The sequence below is a fragment of the Camelus bactrianus genome, chromosome 1, assembly GCF_048773025.1.
Source record: "Camelus bactrianus isolate YW-2024 breed Bactrian camel chromosome 1, ASM4877302v1, whole genome shotgun sequence".
Lineage (NCBI taxonomy): Eukaryota > Metazoa > Chordata > Mammalia > Artiodactyla > Camelidae > Camelus > Camelus bactrianus.
The window spans coordinates 36,360,805-36,386,113 of record NC_133539.1 but is presented as its reverse complement, the minus strand read 5'-3'; the positions used below and the strand labels follow the sequence as shown (position 1 = coordinate 36,386,113).

The window sequence follows — 25,309 nt, the reverse complement described above, 5'->3', positions numbered from 1 at the left end:
TAGACTATAAAAAATAAGTAAGTCTGTCATCGGCTGAATTGTACCCTTCAAAATTCATGTGTTGAAGTCCTAATGTCCAGTACCGCAGAATGTGACTGTATTTGGAGATAATATCTTTAAAGAGGTAACTGAGTTTAAAACAAGATCATTAGGATGGGCCCTAATCCAATATGTCTGGTGTCCTTATAAGAAGAGGCAATATGAACACAGAATTAAAGAGGGAAGACCCAGTGAAGACCCAGGGAGAAAAGAGATATCCAAGCATAGAGGCCTCAGAAGAAACTAACGCTGTGGACACCTTGATCTCAGACTGCCAGCTTTAGAACTGTGAGAAAGTAAATTTCTGTTGTTTAAGCTATTCAATCTGTAGAACTGTGTATAGTAGTCCTAGCAAACTAATACGAAGAACTTACACATATATGCACACACATATGCATATAAACACACACATATACACATGTAATTACATATACACATATATATGTATATATGGGTGTGTGTTTGCATGTATGTTTTTCCCTCACCTAGCAAACCTCCAATTCTCTGAAAACGATGACTGCAGGTACTACAATTTAATTCAATTCTGACACTATACACCTGGCGTTAGCATCAGATCCCACAAGATTGCCCTTCAAATGCCAACTGCAAGTCCAAGTCTCTGGTATTTCTGACTCACCAGCATAAACTGGGAGTTCCCCAAACGCCCTCTTTGGGTTAAATAATTTGCTAGATTGGCTCTCAGAACTCAGGAAAAACAGTTACTTACTACACTACTGATTTATTATTTAAAGACACAGTTCAGAACAACCAGATGGAAGAAATACACAGGGCAAAATCTGGGAGAAGGGTGCAGAGCTCCTGTGCCCTCTCCAGACACACCACCCTCCCAGTACCTTCTCTCCATCCTGCAAACCCGCCAAATCTCTTTAGTGGTGGTTTTTTATAGAGGTTTCATTAAGCAGGCATAATTGATTAAATCACTGGCCACTGGTGATTGAGCTCAATCTCCAGCCCCTCTCCTCCTCCCTAAAGTGGGGAGAGGGTGGCACTGAAAGTTCCAACCCTCTAATTACACAGTTGGCTCCCCTGGCAACTTGGCAATTAGTCCCCCATCCTTAGGGACTGTTCAAAAGTCAACTCATTAACATAAACTCAGGTATAGTTGAAAAGAGCTTACTATGAATAACAAAAGTGGCTCCTTTCACCCTTACCAAAACCAGGTATTAAAAAAAAAAAAAAAAAAGACATTCCTATCACTCTTACATTCTTATCATTTAGGAAATTACAAGGGTTTTATGAGCTCTGGTCTGGAGCCAGAAGCAAAGATCAAATATATATTCACAATATCACAGTTTGCATATATTTTTTATTTAGCGATAGGTGCTATGAAGAAAATTAAATCAAGGTAAGAGGATTAGGAGTGCTCAGATGGTGAGGGGGATTGCAATTTTAAGTAGGATAATTAGAATAGAATGACACTTCAGGAAGTGACAACTGAACAAAGACCCGAGGAGGTACGGGAGTGGACCATATAGATATCTAAGGGGAAGGGCATCCCATACAAAAGGAATAGCCAGTGCCGAGACCCCTGGCCATGTCTGAGGAACGCGGAAGCCAGTGTGGCTGCGGCACAGGAAGGAAGGTGGTGGCAGCATGAGATGAGTTCAGAGAGCTAAGAGGAGAGGGTCTTATGTAACACAGTAAAAACTTTAACCTCGTAATGAATGGAAAACATCCACACCTAGATGCATTATTGTTAAATTTGAGACTTCAAGAACAAAGAGAGAATGGTAAATGCCTCCAGAGAGAAAACTGATCCCTATAAGGGTCCAGGAATCAGACCGGCATCAGGGGAGTAGTGCGCTACAAATCCTGGGGAAAAAGCCATTTAAAGTGTATGCTATTTACTGCCACACGGTCAGATAAATACATAGGAGGGAGACAGAAGCTTTCAGATATCTGATGACTCAGAAATCTTACCTCTAGCAAAACAAGGAGGTAAATCAAGAAAGAGGAGAAATGTGTCACAGAAAACAGTGAATGCAACACAGGAGAACAGAGAGGGGGTGAAGCCCCAGAATGATAAATGCATGGGAGCCCTTAGGGGTTAACTACTCCAGATTAGGAGAGGAGACTCCAGAGAGAAGTAAGAAGGGACAGAAGAAATTAAATGACTGAAAACTGAGAAAACTTGGAAGCTTCGGTACATGAAACTGGGGTGGTGGGGTCAGGCTGAGTGAGAAGGAGGAAGGTGAGGAAGGAAAGGGGTGGGAAGGAGAAAGAGAAGAGAGAGACTGTCCTTCCTAATTTGGTTGTAAGAAATTTTCCCCATTTACAAACAGAAAACCTTAACTGATTTTTGGCAGTTCACAGAGAACACCTGAATGGTACTTCAGGTCTCTACCTCTTACACTCCACTGTGAAATCCAAAAAACTCTGCAGACTACAGCTTTTTTCTGAAGTTTGTGGCAGATTCATTTGGCCTCAAAATTGATGTGAGGCCATTTACGGTCAAGAATGAGCCCATGTGGTATAACTAGTCAAATGTTTTGCTGAATACGTATTAATGTTTGATTATAGGGTGCTGTCCTAGACCCTACTGAGGGAAGTGGTTGAGGTGATATACCAAATACGTACTCTATCACCTTAAAAACAAAATCAGAATTCTCAAACACATCTGGCCTCGAAGATTTTGAATAAGATTTTGGACTTGTATTTTAGATTCAAATGAGTTATAATGCAAAATTATATAAAGTATCTTCTGTACTGTATCTACATGATAAACTAGCCACAGTTATTTGATGAAATTTAAATAGTTTTAAAGGAAATCATTTACACGTTAACTTTAAAAAGCAGCAGACAGGCAAATCTGCCATCTATATGCAGGAGTCCATCAGTATTTCCTTATTCTAATATAAAGTAAGAAAAAAAAACTGGACTTTTGTGTTCTCTCAATACAGCAAGGGTTCTTCCCCACTGCCCCCTCCCAAAAGTGTTTTGATTTGTCTGTATCTTTTAGAGAACACTTTGTACAATCAATAATAAAGCCATTTTTTTCAAGAGCTCATTTTATCATTCTGTTCAGTGCTTTTCACTGAATTTCTCTATCCTTGAAAGATCTGCTTAGAGGAAAGACAGAGAATCAAGCCCCAAGAGCCATTTATATAATACTGGCTTAGAAATAAAATGAAATCATGCTGCTTTCCCAGCAAAAAAAGAGTCTACCTTTACTTTTCCAGACTAGTTCACTAAGTCTTACAACTACTAACTAGTAAAATATAATGACCGAGGAAAATAAAAGAAAAATGATGACCTGATTTTAACACCTTGAAGAAAAAAAAAAGTATTGCCTTAATGAAAGAATAAGTTCAATGACCTTTAAAAACTAAAAACAAAACAAAACAAAACCCCAAAATGTCTTTGAACCCTGACAGTTATCAAAGGTCCAAAGGGAGGGCATTTCCAACTTAACCAAAATTGAAAACATGATGCAGGGTGATCTATTGTTCCTCTGGCAAATCTGAGTCTCAGAGAATGTTATTTTTACAAATTACTATTAAAACAACCTGCCACATTTTAAAAATATAAATTCCGTTTTTCTGGTCTACTCCTCTGGCCCTTAGTTAGAAATTTGGCATTCCGTTGGAAGGGTCAGTGTTAATGAGATCACTAATTTTAACTGTTCTCCGCATTTAAAAATACTCAGCCCAAACTGCAGGAGAAAACAATCAGCACAGCAATAGTGCCATCTTTTGACCAAAGCAGAAAAAGTTTCTTTTATTTTAACTTATTTTAACTCTTCATGACTTACCATCAAGGGATAAGCATTTTCTTTTTATATCTTCCTGTAACATGTTTGAAGGTACAGGCACTGTCTCTCCTGTAACAACTTCTGGTGCAGAGGTAAAACAACCATAGATGTCTGTATTCTTGAATAATTAAGATTACAGCTAAACACTACTGTGATTAATATATTTATTCCTCATTTTCTTCATGTCCCTTCTATCACCGCTAAAGCATCAAGGCAACATCTACCATTCTTTCAGATATAAATATGAGGAAGTAATCAAGTGAAATAGACTTTAAAATTCCTTTATTGCCACAATATTAGCAGGCTTATTCCACTCATCTTAGAAACTCTAGCATTAAATATTTTTTAAGCCAAGTAAGAATGTAGTAACTTAAAAAAAAATTAAAATGAGCGTAGGAGCATCAATCTTGCAGTTGGTCCCTTGTAACCATATAATATTCAAGAAACACTTCAGAAGTTCTATATAAGGCTACTTTATAAGGTTATGTGCAACTTATGTAAAAAAGAAAAACAGTTGTGTACTTAACAATGTGAAAAATGTATGGAAACTACTGGCAATCCTTGTATCTTACTGCTCAAGTTTACTGACAAAAACTGAATCCAAAACTGAAAAGGTGAAATGTTTCTAGAGGCCACTGCACACATACCCTTGAGGAAATTCTAACTCTTCCTTTAGGATAGAATATTCCTGAATTAACAGGAATGTGGATCTGGTCCAAGACTCAAATGAGATGCTGATTCCTATGTTAACCAAGTGAAGGACAAGTGATCAGCCTAATTAATAACATTACCTTATGTTTATTTGGTGCTTAATTTAAAGAGCACTTCACACAGGACGTCTTAATAAAACCTTATGAGGTGTACAGGGTAAATAGTCTGACCCAATTTATCAAATGGAGGGTCACAAAGACTCAGTCACCTGCCTGAAGTTACACAGGTAATTAATGCAGCACAAAGACGGCCACCCTAATCTAACACCAGGAAAAGGACTGCAAGCTTTACCACTGCTGTATACCCTGAAGCAAATATTGTAACTGCTAAAATAAGTACAGAATCTGGGGCAATAAGACAGAGGATGCCACATGTATACATTTTACTATCCCAATTGTCCCAAATACTCATTGAAGATAAAGAGTAAGTATGGACTTTTAGGCACTTCTAATACAAAGGAACTAAGAATTAGTAGGTCTGAAGCTATGACCTGAGAATCTTGGCTACCTGCTCCTTTATAGAGACTATAACCTTCACTGATCAAAGCGCTACTGCACTGAATTTATGATGAGGTAAATGAAAGCAAATACCTCATGCTGAAACATAATTTGAACCCCTTCATTTCAGATTGACATCGAGATCACAGTTTTAAAGAATTTTAACAAATTACACTCAATGGTTAGAAACTCACAGGTACTTTACTCCTTCATTAAAATTCCAAATAATTTGGAGTAATCTGGTAGTCATTCCAAATTCCAAATAATCTGGTAATTCCTTTAACTAAATTTTGTTTCCACAACCCCAAATGGTAGATTAAAATATCTGTTTTCCTCAGAAGCTTGCTGATAAAATGAGTCCAAAGCTAGCCTAAGTTAGGAGGTTTATTTTCAGCCTTCACCTCATCACACTATTTGATTCTGTCATTCATCCTCAACTTTAAGAAACTTTCTCCCACTTTGTCTTCCTGGGCACTACTCTTTTTTTGGTCATCTCCTACTTCTCTGAAGTTCCCTTCTAGCCTCCTTAACTACGTTTCTTCTTCTTCCTACCCCTTAAATATCAGTCTTCCCTATAACTTTATCTGTGGTTTATCTTTTTCCCTAAAGTTAGATGTTTTACACATGTTATCTCACTCAATCTTTCAATTAAGTTCTGGGACACGAATTATTATAATTCTCACTATGCAGATAAGGCAACTAAGGCAAGAGGATTAAGCAACTTGTACAAGGCCACTCAGTAAGGGTCCAAACAAGGATTCAAATCTTTGCAATAAAACTCTAAACAGCTCATACTCTTAACCAGCTGTCCTCGGCACTTTCCTTTTCTTCCCATCCCAGAGCCAATCAACTACCAAATTCTATTAATTCTCTATTGAAAATATCTTGCAAATCTGATCACACATCTCTATTCCCTTCCCATTCACTTGGTTAAGGCTTTTGTCATCTATTTCTTGATTACTGTAAAATCTTTCATATTGGCTTTCTCACTGAAGGATTTTCTTGTTAATTTTCTTTGCATACTTTGTTATTTGATCAAGGAGTTTCTAGCTTGTGACAGACACTGCTAAGTGTTCTTCAATATCTGCTCTCACTTCTGTAGTAATGGAATTTTTAGTTGGACATTAGCTAAGACTAATTTCCTAAACTGGCTTTCACTAAAGATGACTGAGTCTGACCCGTAAGATGTGCGTGGAAGTAATGTGAGGTGTGCTCCTTCCTACCAGCTGCAATGCAGATTAAGCAGTAAGAGTTGGAATTGTCACTCTGGATCATGAGTTAAAAGACAGACAGGACCTGGATCTCTGATAATCATGAAGATCCATGATGATTCTTTGTCCCATTTTTCTAGATGTTTACTAGGTTTTAATGCTTACATATACTAGTTTTCAGTTTCCTTTTGAGCAGATGAACTTGTATTCATCTTTCCAGACACACCTCAAAGCTCATAGTCTCTGAAACCTTCACTGATTCCTTATGGAATTCCTCCCTCTTCTGTTTTTCCCAAGCAAGAAATTTTCAGCTCCTTGAAAACAGGGTTTATGCTATATTCGTTTTGTATTTTTTATATATTACATAACTAGAAAGTATACTCTCAAAAATTGCTTATTAAATAAGTGAATGAATGTCACCTTAATCAAGAGGTGGGTCAATCAGAGAACTTTCCAGTGAAAAACAAAGAAATATACTGAATTGCAACTAATGCTCAAAAAGTCTGAGTAGGGAACAGCTCAAGCAACCTACAACTCTCACGTTATAGAACAGATGGAAATGATAGAGGCCAGAAGCCTTATTTAGAAAAAATAAAGCTTTTGCCAACAAGTAATTTATAAAAATGAGAAAAAAATATTTTTCCTCTTGCCATCAACAGATAACTCCTATAGAAAGTAAAAATAATCTGTTAATGAATGTTACTGCTTAACAATTGTGCTGTCATTTCTCATTGAGTGCAACAGTTTGGTAACTTCTAGTAAGTGAATGTGACTCTAAAGAAAACCATGATCACTATTTTAAAGTTGAAATATGTGGTACCAAAAATGCTGTTAAGACATATTTAAAAAACGAATGTAATCCCTGACACTGCTTTTCTAGTACCATAAGGGAAATCTAACAAAGGAAGTTGGGGCCAGGGGGAGGGGAGCAGGAAGACTGATTTAAAAGGAAGAAAATAAATCTACTCTTTAAAAAAATATATTAGCCTAATTTGCTATACAAATAGAAACATTTAATTACTACAAGATAATTTTAAAAATGGTAAAAAAAAAAAACCCAAAAACATACTTTTAACCAACTGTTACGAGTTCTGCAAAATTTTTATGTCTAAATTGTTCCCTTTTTTGTCTGCCCTCAACCCTAAATGTTTAATTCCACTGTATTTCATATCTTTTCTTCCTTTAAGCATTTCAGGGAGTTCTGTTTCATTTACTTTTTCTTACCATTTCTTTTTTTTTTTTCCATGTTACACTGTTGGCTTCTAGTATTCCTTTCCAATTTTTCGTTTTTTGTACCTTTTCAGCAATTCCCATTTCTTTCATTTTCCCACTGCTTATTTCTCAACATATCACTCTGTATCAGTTTACTACTTCTGCTGGCAAGCAGCAGTCTGGGCAAGAAAGCAAATAAAAAAACCCTACCACTATTATGTACTACAATCAAAGAAAACATTAAGGTGAAAAGTTGAAGTCCATGTACAATCTATCAAATAAACGCAGATGCAAAATTAAGTTTCAGGTACTATAAGCATCTAAAACACAGATATTTCTAGGTTGATAGCTACCCAGTGCTATCATCAGTTTTAAAAGTATTATTTTACAAGCCTTGAGGGTAATCTTCACTGTGCTCACAGTAAGTAATCAAATTTCTAGATATCAAACTGTTTATTATCAAAAAAGTTCTGTAAATTCAAGATAAAGAAACATGACTGAGATTGCTACTTTCAGAGACACCATATCCAGCAGCTATTCCTTTGTCAGCCTAAGAAACAAAACTATGCTGATAATATCTTCTGTCTACCGGCAGTAAGTTTTTACCTTGAAGAAGAGATTATTTTTTACATAGTACCAGTAGAGCAATGACACTAAACACCCATGAAATAGATTACAAATGACAAGTTTTAACAAATTTGTTATCGATTTCTACTTGTACAAGATAAGATGTACAAGTTTAGTACATCTTCTCAACAGTTAATTACTTCATTAGGATGGGTATGGGGGGTGGGTTAGGAATTAAAAGCTCTCTGCTGAGACTGAACATAAGGAAACCAGTTCTGTGTTGCTTAAAATAGAGAAGAGTGATGACAGACCACATTAGGCCTGCCTAACTTTACGATAGGGTCTTTGATCTAGTCCCTTCACTCATACAAGGGAAAAGAACTAAAAAGCTTTCAAGAAAACCACCAGAATTGACTTGATTTTGGCCCATGGCAAAATGAACAGATCGTTTATCACTGATTAAAAGCAGTTTTTCAGACTTTTTTTTTTTCTGGAACCAGAAACTTCCTTCAAATAAAATCCTACAGGTTTAACCGGATGGAAAGACTATGGCTCTACTTGGATTTGCTGTGGTGAACTAAGAGGCTCTCCGGATTATCCCTCAAGACCTAAAATAATGCTCCTAAAACAATGCTACAGGAACCCTATATATTTACAGAGTAGAGTCTGAAAACAACTGTCCTGTAAATAACTCTTTGGAGAAAGACAACAGCTATCTCCTACTAAAGAATGAAATCATTTGACTCCTGTAGTGGCCAGGTTATAAAAGAATTAAAAGCCCATAAAGTTTACTAAAGGCATTTTAGTGACTCCATTTAGGTCAGTAGCATGGCAAGTTCAGATACCTGTAGCGACTGTCAGAATGAGGCCAACTGCCAGGAAAATCAATCTGATGGAAGTAAAAAGAGTCACAGAGGCTCCTGATGGACAGGCTGGTCTAATCTCGCCTTCGCAGCCTCAGGTCAAATCTTTTGGATTGTAAAAGTCATTGTTCCCAGCAGAAAGAAGATTCAGAAGATTTAAGAGAGGTGAAAATAACATAGATCAACAAGTGACAATCAGGAATACTCAAATGACAAAGAAGCACTTCCTCCCAAGTCAAAAATAGCCACATCATCCTCTGCTATACTCTTCTGTCACTATTTAGAAATTAAAAAAAAAAAAATTCAATATTTTTAAAATAGAAAAATGTATGTGCTCCCATTTTTCAAATACTTATTATATACTTACTATTAAAATTATTTGCTCAGTTTCATTATGTTTGCTATCCATTAGAGGCTTTTCAATTTATTAAGAAAAAATAATTTAAATTCTTGCTAACAACAGTGGTATTTTACAAACTGACTCAACTATGATGAGTTAATAAAATGCTTAAGTATCATCTTTTGAATGCCTTTGTGTTCTAACATTAACCCACTGATAATCATCACTTTGAAACTTTCAATAACTTCCTTATTAGCTTTCCTTTCTCTGTTTGCTCCCTTCTATCCATCCTTCATATAGAATCTATAAATCTTTGTAATATAAATGTAATCATGTCATTCCATTATTAAAAATACTTCAGCAGCTCCCCACTGTATACATTAATAGTTGTGTTAGATTATAGAATAAGCTATTCAAATTAAATATTATTCAAAAGCACAGACAATTAAAACAAATAGAAACAGTGCTGTCGAGCTCAAGATTAAGTAGAGCCATACTTTTTAATAGCCAAAAAGGGTGGCCCCTAAACTTTCTGAAGTTAGTACAAAAACCATTAACAAAATGAAATTTGTATGCTACTAATAACATGGCCTTCAAATATATAAAGTGAAACATGACAGAACTGCAAGGAGAAATGTACCAATCCAAATCATATACATCTCATTCAATAATTGACTGAAGAATCATTTTTTAAAGTAATATCATAGAGGATTTGAATAACAAAATTAACAAACTTCATCAAATGGACATATATAGAACATTGTACTAACAAACAAACGTAAAATTCATATTCTTCTCAAAGTAACATAAAATATTTACAAAAACTAACCTAATATAGGGCTATAAAGCAAGTCAAAATAAATTTCAGAGGGCAGACATAATACAGCATATGTTCACTGATCATAATAAAAATAAGAAAATAATAAGAAAGAAAACCAGAAAACCCCATTGTTTGGAAAAAGAAAACAAATTTACAGTAAAAAAAAAATGAACAAAGTTTCAAATGCTAAATCTTGATAAAAATTTGATTAACAAATATAAAAGACATCATTATAAATCCTGCAGGTATTAAAAAGATTAATGATGAGATATTGTGCACAACTCTGTGTCAACAAGTTTGTAGACTTGGATGAAATGGAAAAATTACTAAAAACACAAACAAACAGAAACTCAAAAACTCATGGAACTTATTCAAGAAGAAAGAGAAAACTTTTAAAATGAAGTAGTATATTTGTGTTCTGTCATCAACAATATTCCATAAAATGGAGTCTTCTCCAGATGAGAATGCTAATAGATTATATTTGGAAATTTAAAAATAAATAATTTTGCCTCTTTGTGCATATGAATATGTATTTAAAATGTCATTATTATTTTATAGTATTTTACATGTTTTATATTGATTATATTCATAAAGTTCCTTAACTTCTAAAGATAAAAATTATGTTAAAAGTTAAAAAAAAAAAAAAAAGAGAAAACTTTTAAGTATCTTGTAACCATTAAAGAAACTATACCAATGGTCAAAATTCGTCCCACAAAGAAAACTCCAGGCCCACATGGCTTCAATTGCAGGTTCTATCAAATATCCAAGGAAAAAAATAGTAACTGCTATGTTACATAAACTATCCTGGAGTATATAAATGAGAGCTTCAATTCATTTTATGAGGCTACAATAACCTTGATTCTGAACTCTAATAAGAATATTTTAAGAACAAAAAATTATAAGCCAGTCTTACTTATGAACATAAATGGAAAAATCCTAAGCAAAATATTACCAGAGTCCAGAAAAATTTACATATATATATTTCCATATATTACAGAATTATGAAAGCTTTTGTTGAAAATCCAAAAAAACTATAGACAAATTTTTAGAGTTAATAAATTTACCAATATTGTGAAATAATGGGAAAATGTCTAAACTCTCTAAACAGACAATAGAATTCTAATCAAACTTTCAACAAGTTTTTCATGAAACTTGACAAGCTGATTCTAAAATATATATAGAAATGCAAAGGTGTCAAAAATAGCCAAGATGCTCTTAACAAAACAAACAAAATAAAATGAAACCAAAAAACAAGGGAAGATTTTTACCTATATATTATGATACTATTTCTACGGTAATTACGTTAATGTAGTACTAGCTCAAGGACAAAGCAATTAAATGGAATAAAATCAGACCCATGTTAATGTGGACATTTGCTTTATGACAGAAGTAACACTACAGAGTACTAGAAAAAGTACAGACTTCTTAAACAGGACAAAAAGAAAGCATTAATCATAAAGAAAAATATAGGTATGAAAAGTAATAACCTCTCTTTGTAAAAAACAAACAAACACACCAAAGAGAGTAAAAAGGCAAGCCACGATTTGGGAGAAGATATTTGTACTACAAGGAAGAAAACTGAAGGAGCTGGTATTTCACCCCGCCTGTAGGCTCAAAAGTTAGCCCATCAGTTTCACGGATGTTGGTAGAAGACACGAGACTCCCGATTCAGAAATGATGGACAGTTAATTACTCGCAAAAATAACTGTAGCCAAGTCAAACAAGGTTTAAATCTGCCCTGTTTACCACTAGTGCCTGGTGGTACTCAAAAAATACTTACAGAAAGAACAAACAGTTCGGGGACAACCATCACCGTGCTTGCCTCATGTTTCTGTGCAGGAGAAGATTCCTCCTGGTCCTGCCCTCCCCACAAGGTAGAGGTAAGCATTTTGCTGGAGTGGACAACTCAAGACTCTCTCTACCTATTTACTTGAGCCTTCAAACAAGGAGAAAAGTAGCTAATGTAGTCAATGAGTGCTAGCTATTGTAGTTACAGTGTATGGAGCCAAAATGGAAAAAGTCACTATACCTGAATATCACTGCCTCTTTTGTTCTCTTGTACCTGCCTGAGCTCTGGCGCTTTGGGTCCTAACAGTTTATCCTCTTAATTATGTTTCCAAGCAGAAGATATAAGGGGGAAGGCTCTTACTTTCTAACAGCTGGCTGGATGAGCTGACTGATTCCCAAGATTTAGATGTGGGATTGGAATAAGAGCCTTGCACTTTGGACTAAGGTCCAAATCATGTTCCTCAACTTAGCTTCATCAGAGGTGGCTGGCTGGTGTTTACGGATGAGCCTACACAACTGACAGTAGTGTCAAATCAGATTCTCATAAACCAGAGATCTTACCTAGTATCAAGTTTAGCAAAATAATTTCAAGTATATAAGCAACCGAGTGGCACAAAAGAAGCAGGGATATCCATGTGGCTTCCTAAGTCTTGCTTCTAGCTCAGAATGTTTTCTAGCCCAGAATAGTAGATGATTTCTGTAAGCAAGTTGATAGGTCACCTCACACAATGGGGAGCATTTAGGTTCTGTCACATCTCCATTACACCTTATGGAGCTGAACAGCTTACATACATTCTTCAGGAAGCCATGCCTCATAAATCTATAGATTTCAGGTTGTGTTTACCACAGGAAATCCTAAACCAGGGACATTCTGCTCAAAGTATGCCATAAGTAAGAGCTCTCCTCTTAGCAAAATTCATTAATCTATTTACCAAGGAGGTCAGTTATCAACATGTTTAACTGGGTCACCTGCCTTTTTTCTTTCTGTGGGAGTGTCTCCTTGGAAATCAAAAGAGGAATGGCTCACAGGCCAGCTGCCAGCTTCTTCCCCAAAGAGTTATCAAGCTCTTGCCTGGATCATCAAAAAACCTTGTGTTTTAATTTTCAGTATGACATGTTTTTGTAACTATTTCTTGCAATAACAATATTCTGTCATTAAAAAGAGCAGTCTTTGATACTCAACTACCTGAATAAATGAATGAATGAATGAATGAATGAATGAACAAGTGATTTAATATGATGTAGCCATTTTAAAAGTATGTTTTCAAAAACTATTTAATAATTAAAATGTTCATAATAAATTCAGTGAAAAAGATACCAAATTACATATTCCTATGATTTCCATCATTATAAATACTATACACAGTCAAAGGGAATAAGTCCAAATAATAAGTTTCTTTCAATGGATTGCTTATTTTCTTCTTTTTATTTCTCTGTATATTCCAAATGCTTTTATATGTATACATATATATATGCTTATATATAATGCTTTTATATATTACTTTCATGATTAGGACAAATTATTAGCAAAAGACCTTCACTTTAAATATTTATCTGTCGCTTATTTTGAAAAATATGTCTTCTTAAGCCCGCACCCCATCTTTAACCCAAGCAAAGTTAGGTGTCCCCCTTTTTGCACACTCTGCACCCTAACTATTCTCTCTATTACCACATTCTTACCATAGTTTATGATAACTGCCCTGAGGACCTCGAGAACAAGAGTCATTTCATATATGTTTTAGTATCTTTAGTGCCTACCAAAGTTCCTGACACAAAGTAGGTATTTAATAAATGTTGGATAAATTATTAAATGCTGATAAACTCTTATTTCAAGACTGTATTTTACACTGTCAATCTACCCTTGAAACATTTTTATGGTTGAAAGTACAATAGCTACAAACTCTAGCTATGGATGACTCCTCAACATTTTACAATTTCATTTAATGTGGAATATTTTAATCTATAAACTCTTACTGAAAAGAAACATGTACTTTGCCCAAATTACAGATTTTTCCTCTCAGAACCTCTGACTCCTGCCACCTAACTTAAAGAAAAAAGAAGAAAGAGGAGGAGGAAGAGAAGAATGAGAAAGAAAATCAGTAGTAGCAGCGACAGTCGAAGTATTCATAGTGGCTGGCTTCTGTTTTCTGGATTCCAAACATATGACTCAGCATATGATGCAAAGTTAAGTGAATTAGTTAAACTTTAAAAAGAAAATATGCACATAGCTGAAACAGTGCTGAAATTCTTCCATTCTGATAGAACTATATGTCCAAATATTATTTTTCCAGTATGAGCATATCACCTTTTTGGTCACTACATTGATGAATGATGAAGACCCATGCTCCACAGTCACTAAGTATTCCTCAGCTCAACAGCATGATGGAAGAGATGTTGCAGGGTTTTTTTAAATGCTTTTTTAAAAACACTACTCTTTCTGTAAGAGTAACACTCTTTAAGGACTGTTACCTGGATGATTTATACAAAATTTCAAAACATTATCAAATAATCTAAGCTGCTTTTTTCAATGAGTTCACAAATTGGATTTCACCTATCAAGTAATGAAAAAAGAAAACCAGAAGGGGTCAGTATTTTAAACGTGATTGATTTCCTCTGAGGAAATGGGTGACATGATACATTACTGCAATAAGATACCTATATTTTTGTTATAAATCATACTCTTCAGTTCAGGTACTTCCCCACCTAAAAATCATGTAAACTTCTCTTGCACAAACATCATAGCCACTTTCTAAAAAGACTATGTGTATATTATTTTTAGCATATGTTTCCACTCTATTTTTCCTGATATATTGAAATAAAAATGAGGCAAGCAAGAGAATCTGATTACATAGTGTGCACATACATAGTACGTGACAGAAATGAATGGTCTCAGAAATTATTTTGAGAACTTATAACAAAGGTATACTTTCAAATGACATTTCATTAATAGAACTGGTTTATACTCAATTATTCTTCACATCCTTGTCCCACATTCTCATCTTCTGAAAATGGGTTTGGAGACAGATGTGTGAGAGAGTTGTATATAACTTATACATCATATTGTATTTAATAGAAGATTCTACTTTTTCCACTTCCACATGAATAAACTAAAGAGTCCTCAATAAGTGTACAATAAAATTATATGGGATCTCTGTCTTCACTGTGCCTTCCAATATGCTTTTCATGCTAAAAAAATCAGATTACTGTTTTTACGATTATATACAGTAATATATAATTATATACATGCATTCATTTTTTAAAGAATTTTTTAAAAACTATTACATATCTGCTGATATTACTCCTTTTAAAAAACTTAACATCAAGAAACTTCTATTAAATAAAGCATTGATTTCATTGAAGTATCACAATCAAGAAAACGTGCAAGATTAATGTTTGGTGGGAGCATATTTAGTAAGAGAATATTGAGTTTTTAAAAGGTAAGATTATGAACACTATGCAGGCTGCCTATTTAATGTAAATATGAATGATTTCTGGTAAGGTGAATGAGTAATAACCCACTGAAGGCATAAAATACCTTTGAACACCGTATCTGTCAGCAGACAAATGCAGAAACGTACAAATCCAGTCTTCGACAAAATAGCACAATCAAAAAGCTTTCCTTATTTGCCTCTCAGCTGTCCTTCCTACTTCTTTTCTCCCTTCTGAGTTCCATCTTCTATCCACAAGCTCAGCTTAGGCAATATTTGCTTGTTTGCTTTCTAATTTGTCTTTGCAAATGCAAATAAGGTTCCGCTATCAATACTTTACACCTCTGACTCAAACTCATACACGTCAATCCATTTATTCTCCTGCATGTATTTGCGTTTAAAATCTTTTATTCCTTACTGTGGAATAAAAGGACTGTCTTTTGTTAAAGGATGGTAAGGCAATAACTAGATGAGGAAGATTTGGAAGAAAGTAAGAGAAATTTCTTTGCATGTGATATAGTAAAAGAGACATTCCTGATGAGAAAATTACTATAGTCTTTTTTTCTTATTTTTTTGGAGTCAGGGGCAGGAGATAAAAGAGAGACTGTGGCTGGCATTATCATTTTTTCCTTTATCTTCTTAACCCCCAGATTTGTAGATGTCAGGGAATTGGAACCATTTTCTGTGACTATAGCTTGTGTATCAGGCTCTTTCCCCTTTATCATCATAATCACACAGCCAAGGGGCTCAGAGTTTCAGCTGCTTCAAGTGGCTCCAAAACCTCTCATACAGACCAGGCATCAGAGGCAGAGAATGCAGAGCAGCTGCTCAAGGAAAAGACTGAGAGGGGGCTGATGTGATGGTCTTTCCCAGTCACATGTAATCACATGAAAGCCTATACTCATGACTGAGATGTCTATTTTGCACCCTGTTAATATGCTACTAAAGTGATGTGGTGCTAAAGCCATTTCTTTGGGGAGAAAGATGATGAGAGAGAGAGGTGGACACTTTAGAAGAGCCTCAGTTGTTGGGGCACAAGACGGTACAGATGGGAGGTTTACATAGATGTATGATCTTCACGATGATGACTGAAACACTGGATGTTAAGGGAAATGTATTAAGTGGGGAAAAAATAAACAAAAACTAAAACCATGCTTTGGTTATGTAAAAGCAATACTAATCAAAATAAACTGTGTGAATTGCTTTACATTTATGCCTAATTACCATGCAGCTCAATAATGATTATGTCATTATTTTTGTCTGATTAACTTTACTATAAATTTAATATAAATTCTAAATACTCATCCCCTGTAATTTAGTGTTTTTGAACATTTATTTACTGACCCCCTTTTACATGCCAGACACCAAACTTCATACTGGAAATAAAAACAATAAGACAATCCCTGCTGTCATGGGGCTTACAGTCTTGAAGAGACAAGTACTAGGCAAATATCAAGTAGAGGAACTGACAATCAATGTGTCTGTAAATGAGGGTGGGGAATGAGGGGAATATCAATCCCAGTCCTAGTGAGTCAGGTAAGGCTTTACCAAGGAGATCTCAGAGCTGATTCTTGAAGAACCAGTAGAGTTAGCCAAGAGGAAGGGGAGAATGAGTTAGATGAAGAACTCAAGCAAAAGGAACAGGAAATGCACGGGCCTCAGAAACATAAGGCGAGTCTGAGAAACTGCTCAGTTGGAACACAGGGCAAGAGTCCTGAGACAGTGAAGCTAGTGAAGTAAGAAGGAACCACATTCAAAGGGGACTTGAATATCATACTAAGGAATTTTAAGTCTTAATGGTAATGGGGAACACTGCAGATTTCAAAAAGGAGAATAACATGATCGGATTTACATTTCAGGTCAGACTGGCTTTACTGTGGAGACTGAAGTACAGAGCTCACACTTGAAGACAAGCAGGGCAGTCAGAAGCCAGCTGCAGTGCTTTAGGTGACAGATACTGGTGGCTTAGGTTACGTTATTAAGGATGAGAGAATTGAATGGACTTGAGAAATATGTAACAGGTGTAATTGAAACATCTTAGTGATTGACTGGATGTAAAAGGATTCGGAGGTGGATTTCTGACATAGGCAAGTGCATGATGCCATGGCAGTTGCTGAGATGGAGAAGAGAGGAAAAGACGCAGGTTGATGGGGTTTCTATCTGATTTTTTGTTGTTGATTTTGGCAGGGGTCAGGGACAGGAGAGCATTAGAAATTACACGTTTCCCTCTCAACAAATTCTGTCTTATATATCTGAGGAGCTTCTAAGTGGAGATCTCTGATAGAGCATTGGATATACAGGTCTGAGGCTAAGAAGAAAGAGCTGAGCCTAGACACATAATTGGGAAACAGCATCATCTATCATTTGAAACCATCAGACAGAGAAGAGGGCCAACATCAGCAGCCTAAGGAAACCCAAAATTTATGGGATGACCTGATTAAGAGCAAATTAAGAAAATAAGTAGGAAGAAAACCAGGAAAGCATATGATGACAAAAATCAGGGAAGGGACTATTTTAAGGAACAAGCTATCAACAAAGTCAAGTGCAACAGAAAATGTAGACTGGTCATTTTAGAGTACAATTCAATAAACTATATCTACTAAAATGTTTGATCCTTAATTCCACTTTTGATATTTAATCAAAAAAAAAATGTGAGCATGTGTGTGCAATGAGACAAATTAAAGACCAGTTTGTAAAAGTAAAAAAGAATGTAAAAATCCAAAAATAGAGGGCTAAATAGGATATTAAGACTAATTCTATTGAATATTTCATGGAAATTGAAGAGAACAAAGTAGGTTTACCAGAAAAAGGCTTTAAAAAATATTAAGCACAAAAAGGAGCCAGTTTTAGAACAATGTATATACAATGACAGCAGCTATTTTTTTTAATGTATTTCCCTATGGATATATAATTGTAATAAAAGCCATAGAAAGAGTCTGGAAGAATATACCACAGACTTAAGACCAACAGTTAATGCTGCGAAGAAAGTTGATATTTAGCTGGGTCTGTGGTCATGGGGACCTTCTGCTTCATTTGTAGCTTCTGAACTTTTTACAATGAAAAATGTTGCCATTTAATAGTTGTATAATAAAGCACATTTAAAAAATGCTATTGAGAGATCAAGCAAAATTAAAATTGAAAAATAACCATTAGTTGATTTAATGGGTTTTTAGTAACTTTAATAAGTTTATGTTTGGAAGAATAAAGGGAACAGGAGATAGATTACAATGAATAGAGACAAAATGGGAGGAAAAGCAGTAGACAGAATATAAAATAGAAAGCTTGGCATAGAACAGAAAGAAGTGAAGGAAGGATTTTCATGGAATAGAAGAAAAATTATATTCTCAGGAAGCCTGGTTGCTTACAGCTTAAAAAAAAAAAAAAAAAAAACCAGAGATCACAATGCTAATAAGCCATCACAAGATTCAGTGTCTGTTATAAGGTGTGAGGTATAACAACAGCAAGGCCCAGGGGAGCAGGAACGATTAACTGAACAGCCAGATCAAGAAAGTTCAGGTGAGAAAAAACACCTAGAGTTGGAGCTATGCGACGTCTCGTGTTTGAGAGCATTCCAGGCGGTGCTACCTGGAATCAGCAGTGTGTGCTGGTTACTGATCTGGTACAAGAAAAAGCCTACGTAGTAGTATTGGTTGTAGTGTGTGGGCAATGGCATGTGTTCATTGTTGTGCATCAGTCAGAAGTTGGAAGTAAAGCACATTGTCATCAGTGCATCAAAACTGTCACTCAACCTCATTCCACATGGACGAAGTTATGAGTGATCAGGCATCATTTAACTATATTTTAAATTGTCCGAAGAATTTTTGTTCAGCATTAAATAGGCAGGGATTAAGGGATCTCTTCTGAAACCAGGACAGGATGTCCCAAATGGCTCTGTTCTGAAGAAACCAACTACTTCTTGGTGGTCATGTCCTTCTAGAGATTTCTTAGAGGGGAGATACATGCTAACAAGGAACTACAGCATCTTCCTCATTCCAGAACAATGTGTCCATCGTTAAAAAAAAAATGCACCCTGGTCCGAAGTTACTCTTACAGGGGGGCTGCTCATATTCTGGTGAAAGAAGAGGGTGATGAACCCTAAGCTTGGGATGGTCCTGAGAAGCAAACGACTTTAAACCACAGTAAAATCACTGTGTCCTTTAAATGACAATGCACAGCAACACGAGATTTCATCCAGCGGGCAAGGCTGGGGGCAGAGGTGACATTACAACATGAGAGCTAAAAGGAAAAAGGTGGAGAATTGTCTGGGCGCAGACTTTGGAGGATTAATTATTGACACCTACACAGGAAACTCTCCATTCAGGGGCTTCTCTGTGTCATGTTTTGTCATGTCTACTTAAATTACACTAGAAACCAAAATAAACATTTGTATTAATAGCCCTCACCTTAAGAGTTCTATCTGTAGAACAGGCAAATTCCTCCTTTGGTTTATCCTACAGGCTGCCTTCTGAGGATCAGAAGAGAACAACCAACTTCGATCATTTGAACATGGAGCATCAACTAACACCTAGAGAGAAAAAGGACATATAATATAACTATACACTGAAAATATATCCTCAGACACAAAGTATATAGGGAAGATATGCAAATTGTGACAAAAAATAGCAAATAAATAAATATGGTTATTTTAAAACTGAAAATACAGAATGCCACGTTCTTTATGACATTTCTTAATACTTTATAGAAAAATTTCCTGTGCACTTTCAATGTTTGAGTTTTTTTTTTTTAAGTGAGGAGGGGATTTGAGAGGAGTAAAAGTCTACTAATGTCCACTAATATGTCATATTTTTGATGACTACAGCAAGAACTTTTACAATAGTTACTCATTTTAAACAGACGTTACTGTATTTCTGAATTCTCAGCATTTATTTTTAAGAACTAATAATTCAATTTCAGTTTACTGAAATGCTCTTTTTCTTCAACTGTCATACCCAGATATGAAACGTTACTGAATTAAAGCAATACAGTGCACGTGTTTGTGTACTGACCCAAACAATATCTGATCTTTCCCTGAGTATCTCTGAGGCACCTGGAAATAAAAACATTCCATAATCCCCAGTCCCAGCATCACTGCTTCCTTTGAAATGCTGACCATCAAAAGAAAACCGCTTCCATGCTCACTTTATCAACATTTCCCAGGGCACTGAGAAACTGTATCAGGCTGTGTCTGGAAGCATACGGAAAACAACAGCAACAAAGCAACAGAACAGTGGTATCACTGGGAGTCCATCAGTCTGTCACAATGTAATAAAAGTACCTTGTCAAACGTTTCAGGCCAGGCATCTCCCATTTCTCTGCCATCCAATTCAGACACTTTAATTACATTTACCAACGGCTGTGGGATGAAGGATTCTAACGTCTCCCTCAGCCACCTCAATCTCAGAGTATCGTATTCGTTACAGTGAAGATAACCTAAATATAAAGGATTAAAAAGTTTTGAAATGAATATAATGGAACTGTTAAACTTCCAGTTTTGATCAAATACATTTCAGCAAGAAATTGGTTCATCGTAATTACACAGAAATAGGGCTCAGACGTAAACATTATGACTCCCATATGTTTAAAAACACACACGCACGCACACGCACACACACACACTTCATAAAACATTTAAGATAGTCATGCCTGCATAGCCTCTCCTAAGCTCTCACCATTCACTCATTCAAATTTAATTTTCACGGTGAAAACCTTCAGAGAAATATGGATTCCTAAAGATGTGCTATACAACCAATACCCCAGAGTTCTCTCTTGAAGTTCGTAAAGAGTAAATCATAAACTCTTAAGAGTAAATGATACATAAGTTCCTTCCAGAACAGAACACTTTCATTCTAAATAAAGGAAGGTGCATGGCATGTGGGGAAAAAGCATGTAAAGTGCTGTTGACTTTATGACGAGAAAGATCTGGGCTCAGATTATGAGCTGTGAGACTTTGAGGAAGGCACCTAGCTCTCTTCAGAGTCTTAGTTTCCTCACCTGTAAAATAAGGACTGTACCTAGTGAGGGGCATATCACTCCAAAAATGCTGCTTTGGCATATTGATTATTTTGAGTGAAAGATGTCTGAATAACAGCAGATACTGGAATGGCATTTGACCTTTTTTACTTCTTGAAAGCAGGAGATGAACTCCCATGTGAAAGATACCCTCCCTGTACCAGGAGGTAAGAAATATCCTTATCACCAGAGACAGGGAATCAAGACCAAGAGAAATGCGTACAGACTTTGTTCAAAATAACTCTTCCTTTCTTCTCCCCACATATTTCAGTTACTTGTCCACAACGGGCACTATTTATTCAACCTTGTATGTAAGCACTTAGGCCTAGCCACTTCTTCGGGTCTTCATTTTCCTGTGGCAACTCCCATGAACACATAAAATTTTAAAGAATAACATTTGTATGCTTTATTCCTGTTACCCTGTCTTATGTCAGTCACAGCCAGAAGCCCTAAGAGGACAGGACAGAGGAGAAATTTTACTTCCCCTATGCTAGTACCTTACAAAGTAGTTGTTAAGATTAACTGTTACAAACTGTTACACCTTAAACTTATATAGTACTGTATGTCAATTATATCTCAATGAAACTGGAAGAAAAAAATGATTAACTGTGACACTTTAGTAACATATGCAGCATAATACTGTAAAAGTAGTAACAAATGTTAATAATAATTACTAACAATTCTTGAGTCCCTACTGAAGGCTAGGCATTGTTCTAAGACTTTACACATAGTAACACATTTAACCTTCACAAATCTGTGAGGTAGATAATTTTAATATTATTCTATTTTACTGATCAGGAAACTGAAGCCAAGACAGGTTAAGAAACTTGCCCAGGTTCACAGAACAAGAAACCCAGGTGCCTTAGTTCAAGAGCCCTAACTACTTCTAAGCACCATCTATGCTGTTTCTCAGTATAGCAGGCATTTAGCAAGTGGTTCTCTCCCTAATAAAACAGTTGTTTTGCCTTTCTTTACTTAAATATTTATTTATAAATATTTTAATATATTTATCACATAATAACATAAATTTCATATAATACATATTTAAATACAAGCATATTTAAAATGCCTAAAAGTATAAACAAAGAACATCAAAAATTACCTAAAACACACTGCCTTCAGATAAGCACAATTTAACATTTAAATAAATAAAAATACCCTATCTCCGTATGCCTATACCTGCATATAAAATGCATATAAATGGAGTTATATGTTTTTGTAGTGTCATTTTTTCCACTTTTTCTTCATCTACCCCCTTCCCAACTCCCCAAATACACCATCAAAAGGAACCTATACTATCAACCTGATAAACATATGCTATATAATTATCCACATACCCAAGATTATATTTACACACTTTTCTGTCCCTTACTCTTCACATATGCTAATACTTCAAAGGCAAGAGCACCAAGTTAATTGGTAGAGATATTTTTAAAGGCTGCTAAATAGTACATAGGATAAATGTCCTCCTTTACTCAACCATCACCAATTGTTGGGCATTCATTCTTGTTGTCAGTAAGGATAATAGTCAATAAGCATTTTCATAAAGGGGTCCTTCCGTAATGTGGTTTTATTATTACGGATGGTACCAGAGGAAAAGAGACTTTGGGGTAGGGGAATTTTTAGTTTTAGTAAACATTTCCCTGTCCCTCCACCAAACTCCCACAAGAAGTCAGTGTTACTATTAGTCTGACATGGTTTGTTATGCTATAATATAATCCTTGCTCTCTAACACAATTGAGCTGGTTTTCGTCTAGTCATTATTGGTTTTGCTTTTCTGTCAACTGCCTATTCTTCTTTGACCTTTTTTTCCCCAATTGCACTATTCATATTTTTTTTATTAACAGGTAAGACGTATTTTCATATTTTTAATATTAACTCTTTATCTGCGATCTGATTTGCAAATATGTTTCCTAAATTGCCTTCTGAATTTATTTGTAGTATTTTTTTAAATACATAAGTTTCATGATTTTTTTTTTTTTTTTTGCAGGGGGCAGTAATTAGGTTTACTTATTTATTTTTTTCATGGAGGTACTAGGGATTGAACCCAGGACCTCATGGATGCTAGGCATGCACTCCATCACTTGAGCTATACCCTCCCCCTACAATTTTTTTGCATTCAATCATATCACTTTCATAATTTCTACGTTTTTTTGGTCTTATTTAAGGTCGTATTTTCAACCATTAGATTTACAGGTCTAATTCAACTAAACATTCACACAGGCCATATCTGGCATCATCTGACAGAGGACAGAAATCACATCTTGCCAAGAAGGCTTTAATGGAAATCTTTGCTGTGGTCCCCACAGGTGGTAATTCAGGTGCGAGAAGAGACTCACATCAGGCAGGTGCAGGAGTTGTCCTGGTATAAAACCCTCATGCCCCACAGGAGCCAATACTTCTTTTAACAACTCCACAGGCACAGCTGGCAGGGTCCCCACGGGGGACATGCCCAATTACAAGAGTCACTGCACTCAGGCCCAAAGCATGGCATCCCCATCAGCTCTCTAGAGTTTATTTATTCTTTTCCCCGGTGCACATACATTTTACCAATCAGGGTCATTTTTATCACAAGCAATGTTCCCTAGAAACAAAGTGGCAATTTCTGTCAGGTTACCAGGGAAACAAAGCTAGGGAACTAACTGAAGGTGAAATTCTAACGCAGAGTGGGAAAAATTTTTGTAAACTCTTTGCTCAGAAATGTGTGTGTATACATGCACACATCTATATATCTATACATATATTGCTTTTTCTCATTGTCACTCTACTGTTAAAAACTTTCAACGACTTCCCATCACCCATTAAATAAAGTTCAAACATCTAGCTTTATTTAATTCAAGGTCTGTAATGGCGAGACCTCAAGAGAATCTTTCAATTTTAGCCACCCTCTCCCAACTATTTCACCACAATACTCTGTGCCCCACCAAACCTGACTGACTAGACCATCTCTCAAACATAATTTGTACCCCTCCTGTAGCACTGACCATATTTCATGTCATCAGAGGCTGTCCATGTGCACTGCTTACCTTTGCTACTACCAGGGCTCCAGATTTCCGTATGGAAGGAGCTCAGGAGATGGCATCAGTTTTGTTAGGGGGTAAGAGTAGAAAATCACCTTAAAGCTGCATTTGCACAGGTAGTACATTCTTTTTGATTTCATTTACATGTTTATTTCAGGTGGTTTTTGGAGAAGTCACTAATTCAGCTTATGCGTAGGTGTCTGAAAGCACTTGTCTTAGCCTAAAATCACTAGAAAACAGTCTAAAACAAAAGCTTACATCATGGAAGTGGTAAAATCCCAGGAAAGCAAGAGTGAGAGAAAAAGGAAGTAAATCATGCAAGGAGGGAGCACAGACATAAGAAGGTTCATAATCAAGCTGGCTACAGCTTTGCTCAGTCTCTCAGGATATGCCCAAAGTCTGACATTACTGAGCCTTGGAAGAAACTGGGGTTTCGTGGAATAGGGAGGAAGAGCAATCTACTAGCTTCTTCCTGTCTCCCATCTCTCAGTGGTTAGAGTCCATTCCAAGAGTTGATGACTCCCTGGTTTGTGTTATCTGGCCCCTCTGGGCAAGCAGTAAGGAAGCCAGAGTCCCTAGCCCTGATGCAGCAAACACGCAGGTGTGGGACCTCTGCCTCCCTGCTGGCACCCATCCGGAGGCTCCTCAGTCTGTGGCAACAGCAGCATTAGCAGCAGACGACGGCAGGGTGGCATGAGCCTTTGCTAGGGTTTCCCCAGCCTGTTAATAACTCAAGTGGCTCAAGCGTTAAGGTGAAAGGTGGTAAGAAAAGTTAAGTCAAACACATCTGTGAGGTGTGTACACCAGGGGCAAGGCAGCCTCCGAAGGCACACCTTGTTACCACCTTACCTAACAGACACTAAGAGCCTCAAAGGAAAGAACTGTGTCTTAATTATCTTATATTCCACTTCTCTCTTTTTCTGGTTTAAATATTTTACATTCTGTTTCTTTTGGTGGTAACCCTAGAGATTTTAACATGCATATGTAAAAGAAAAATCTAAATTAAGTCAATCTTCACCATTTTTCCTAAAA

General features: G+C 36.0%; 1 protein-coding gene across 3 annotated transcripts in view; it reads right to left on the bottom strand.

Annotated features, from left to right (window-relative positions):
• NSUN3 (NOP2/Sun RNA methyltransferase 3) overlaps positions 1-25,309 on the bottom strand; it is a 56,884-nt gene that overhangs the window by 16,416 nt on the left and 15,159 nt on the right. For all 3 annotated transcript variants that reach the window (XM_074361591.1, XM_074361595.1, XM_045503796.2), the window contains 2 exons: positions 20,524-20,678; positions 19,652-19,773 (listed from right to left, as the gene is read on the bottom strand). In XM_074361591.1, the coding sequence (XP_074217692.1) occupies positions 19,652-19,773; positions 20,524-20,678 (277 nt within the window). The remainder of the gene's footprint in view (positions 1-19,651; positions 19,774-20,523; positions 20,679-25,309) is intronic.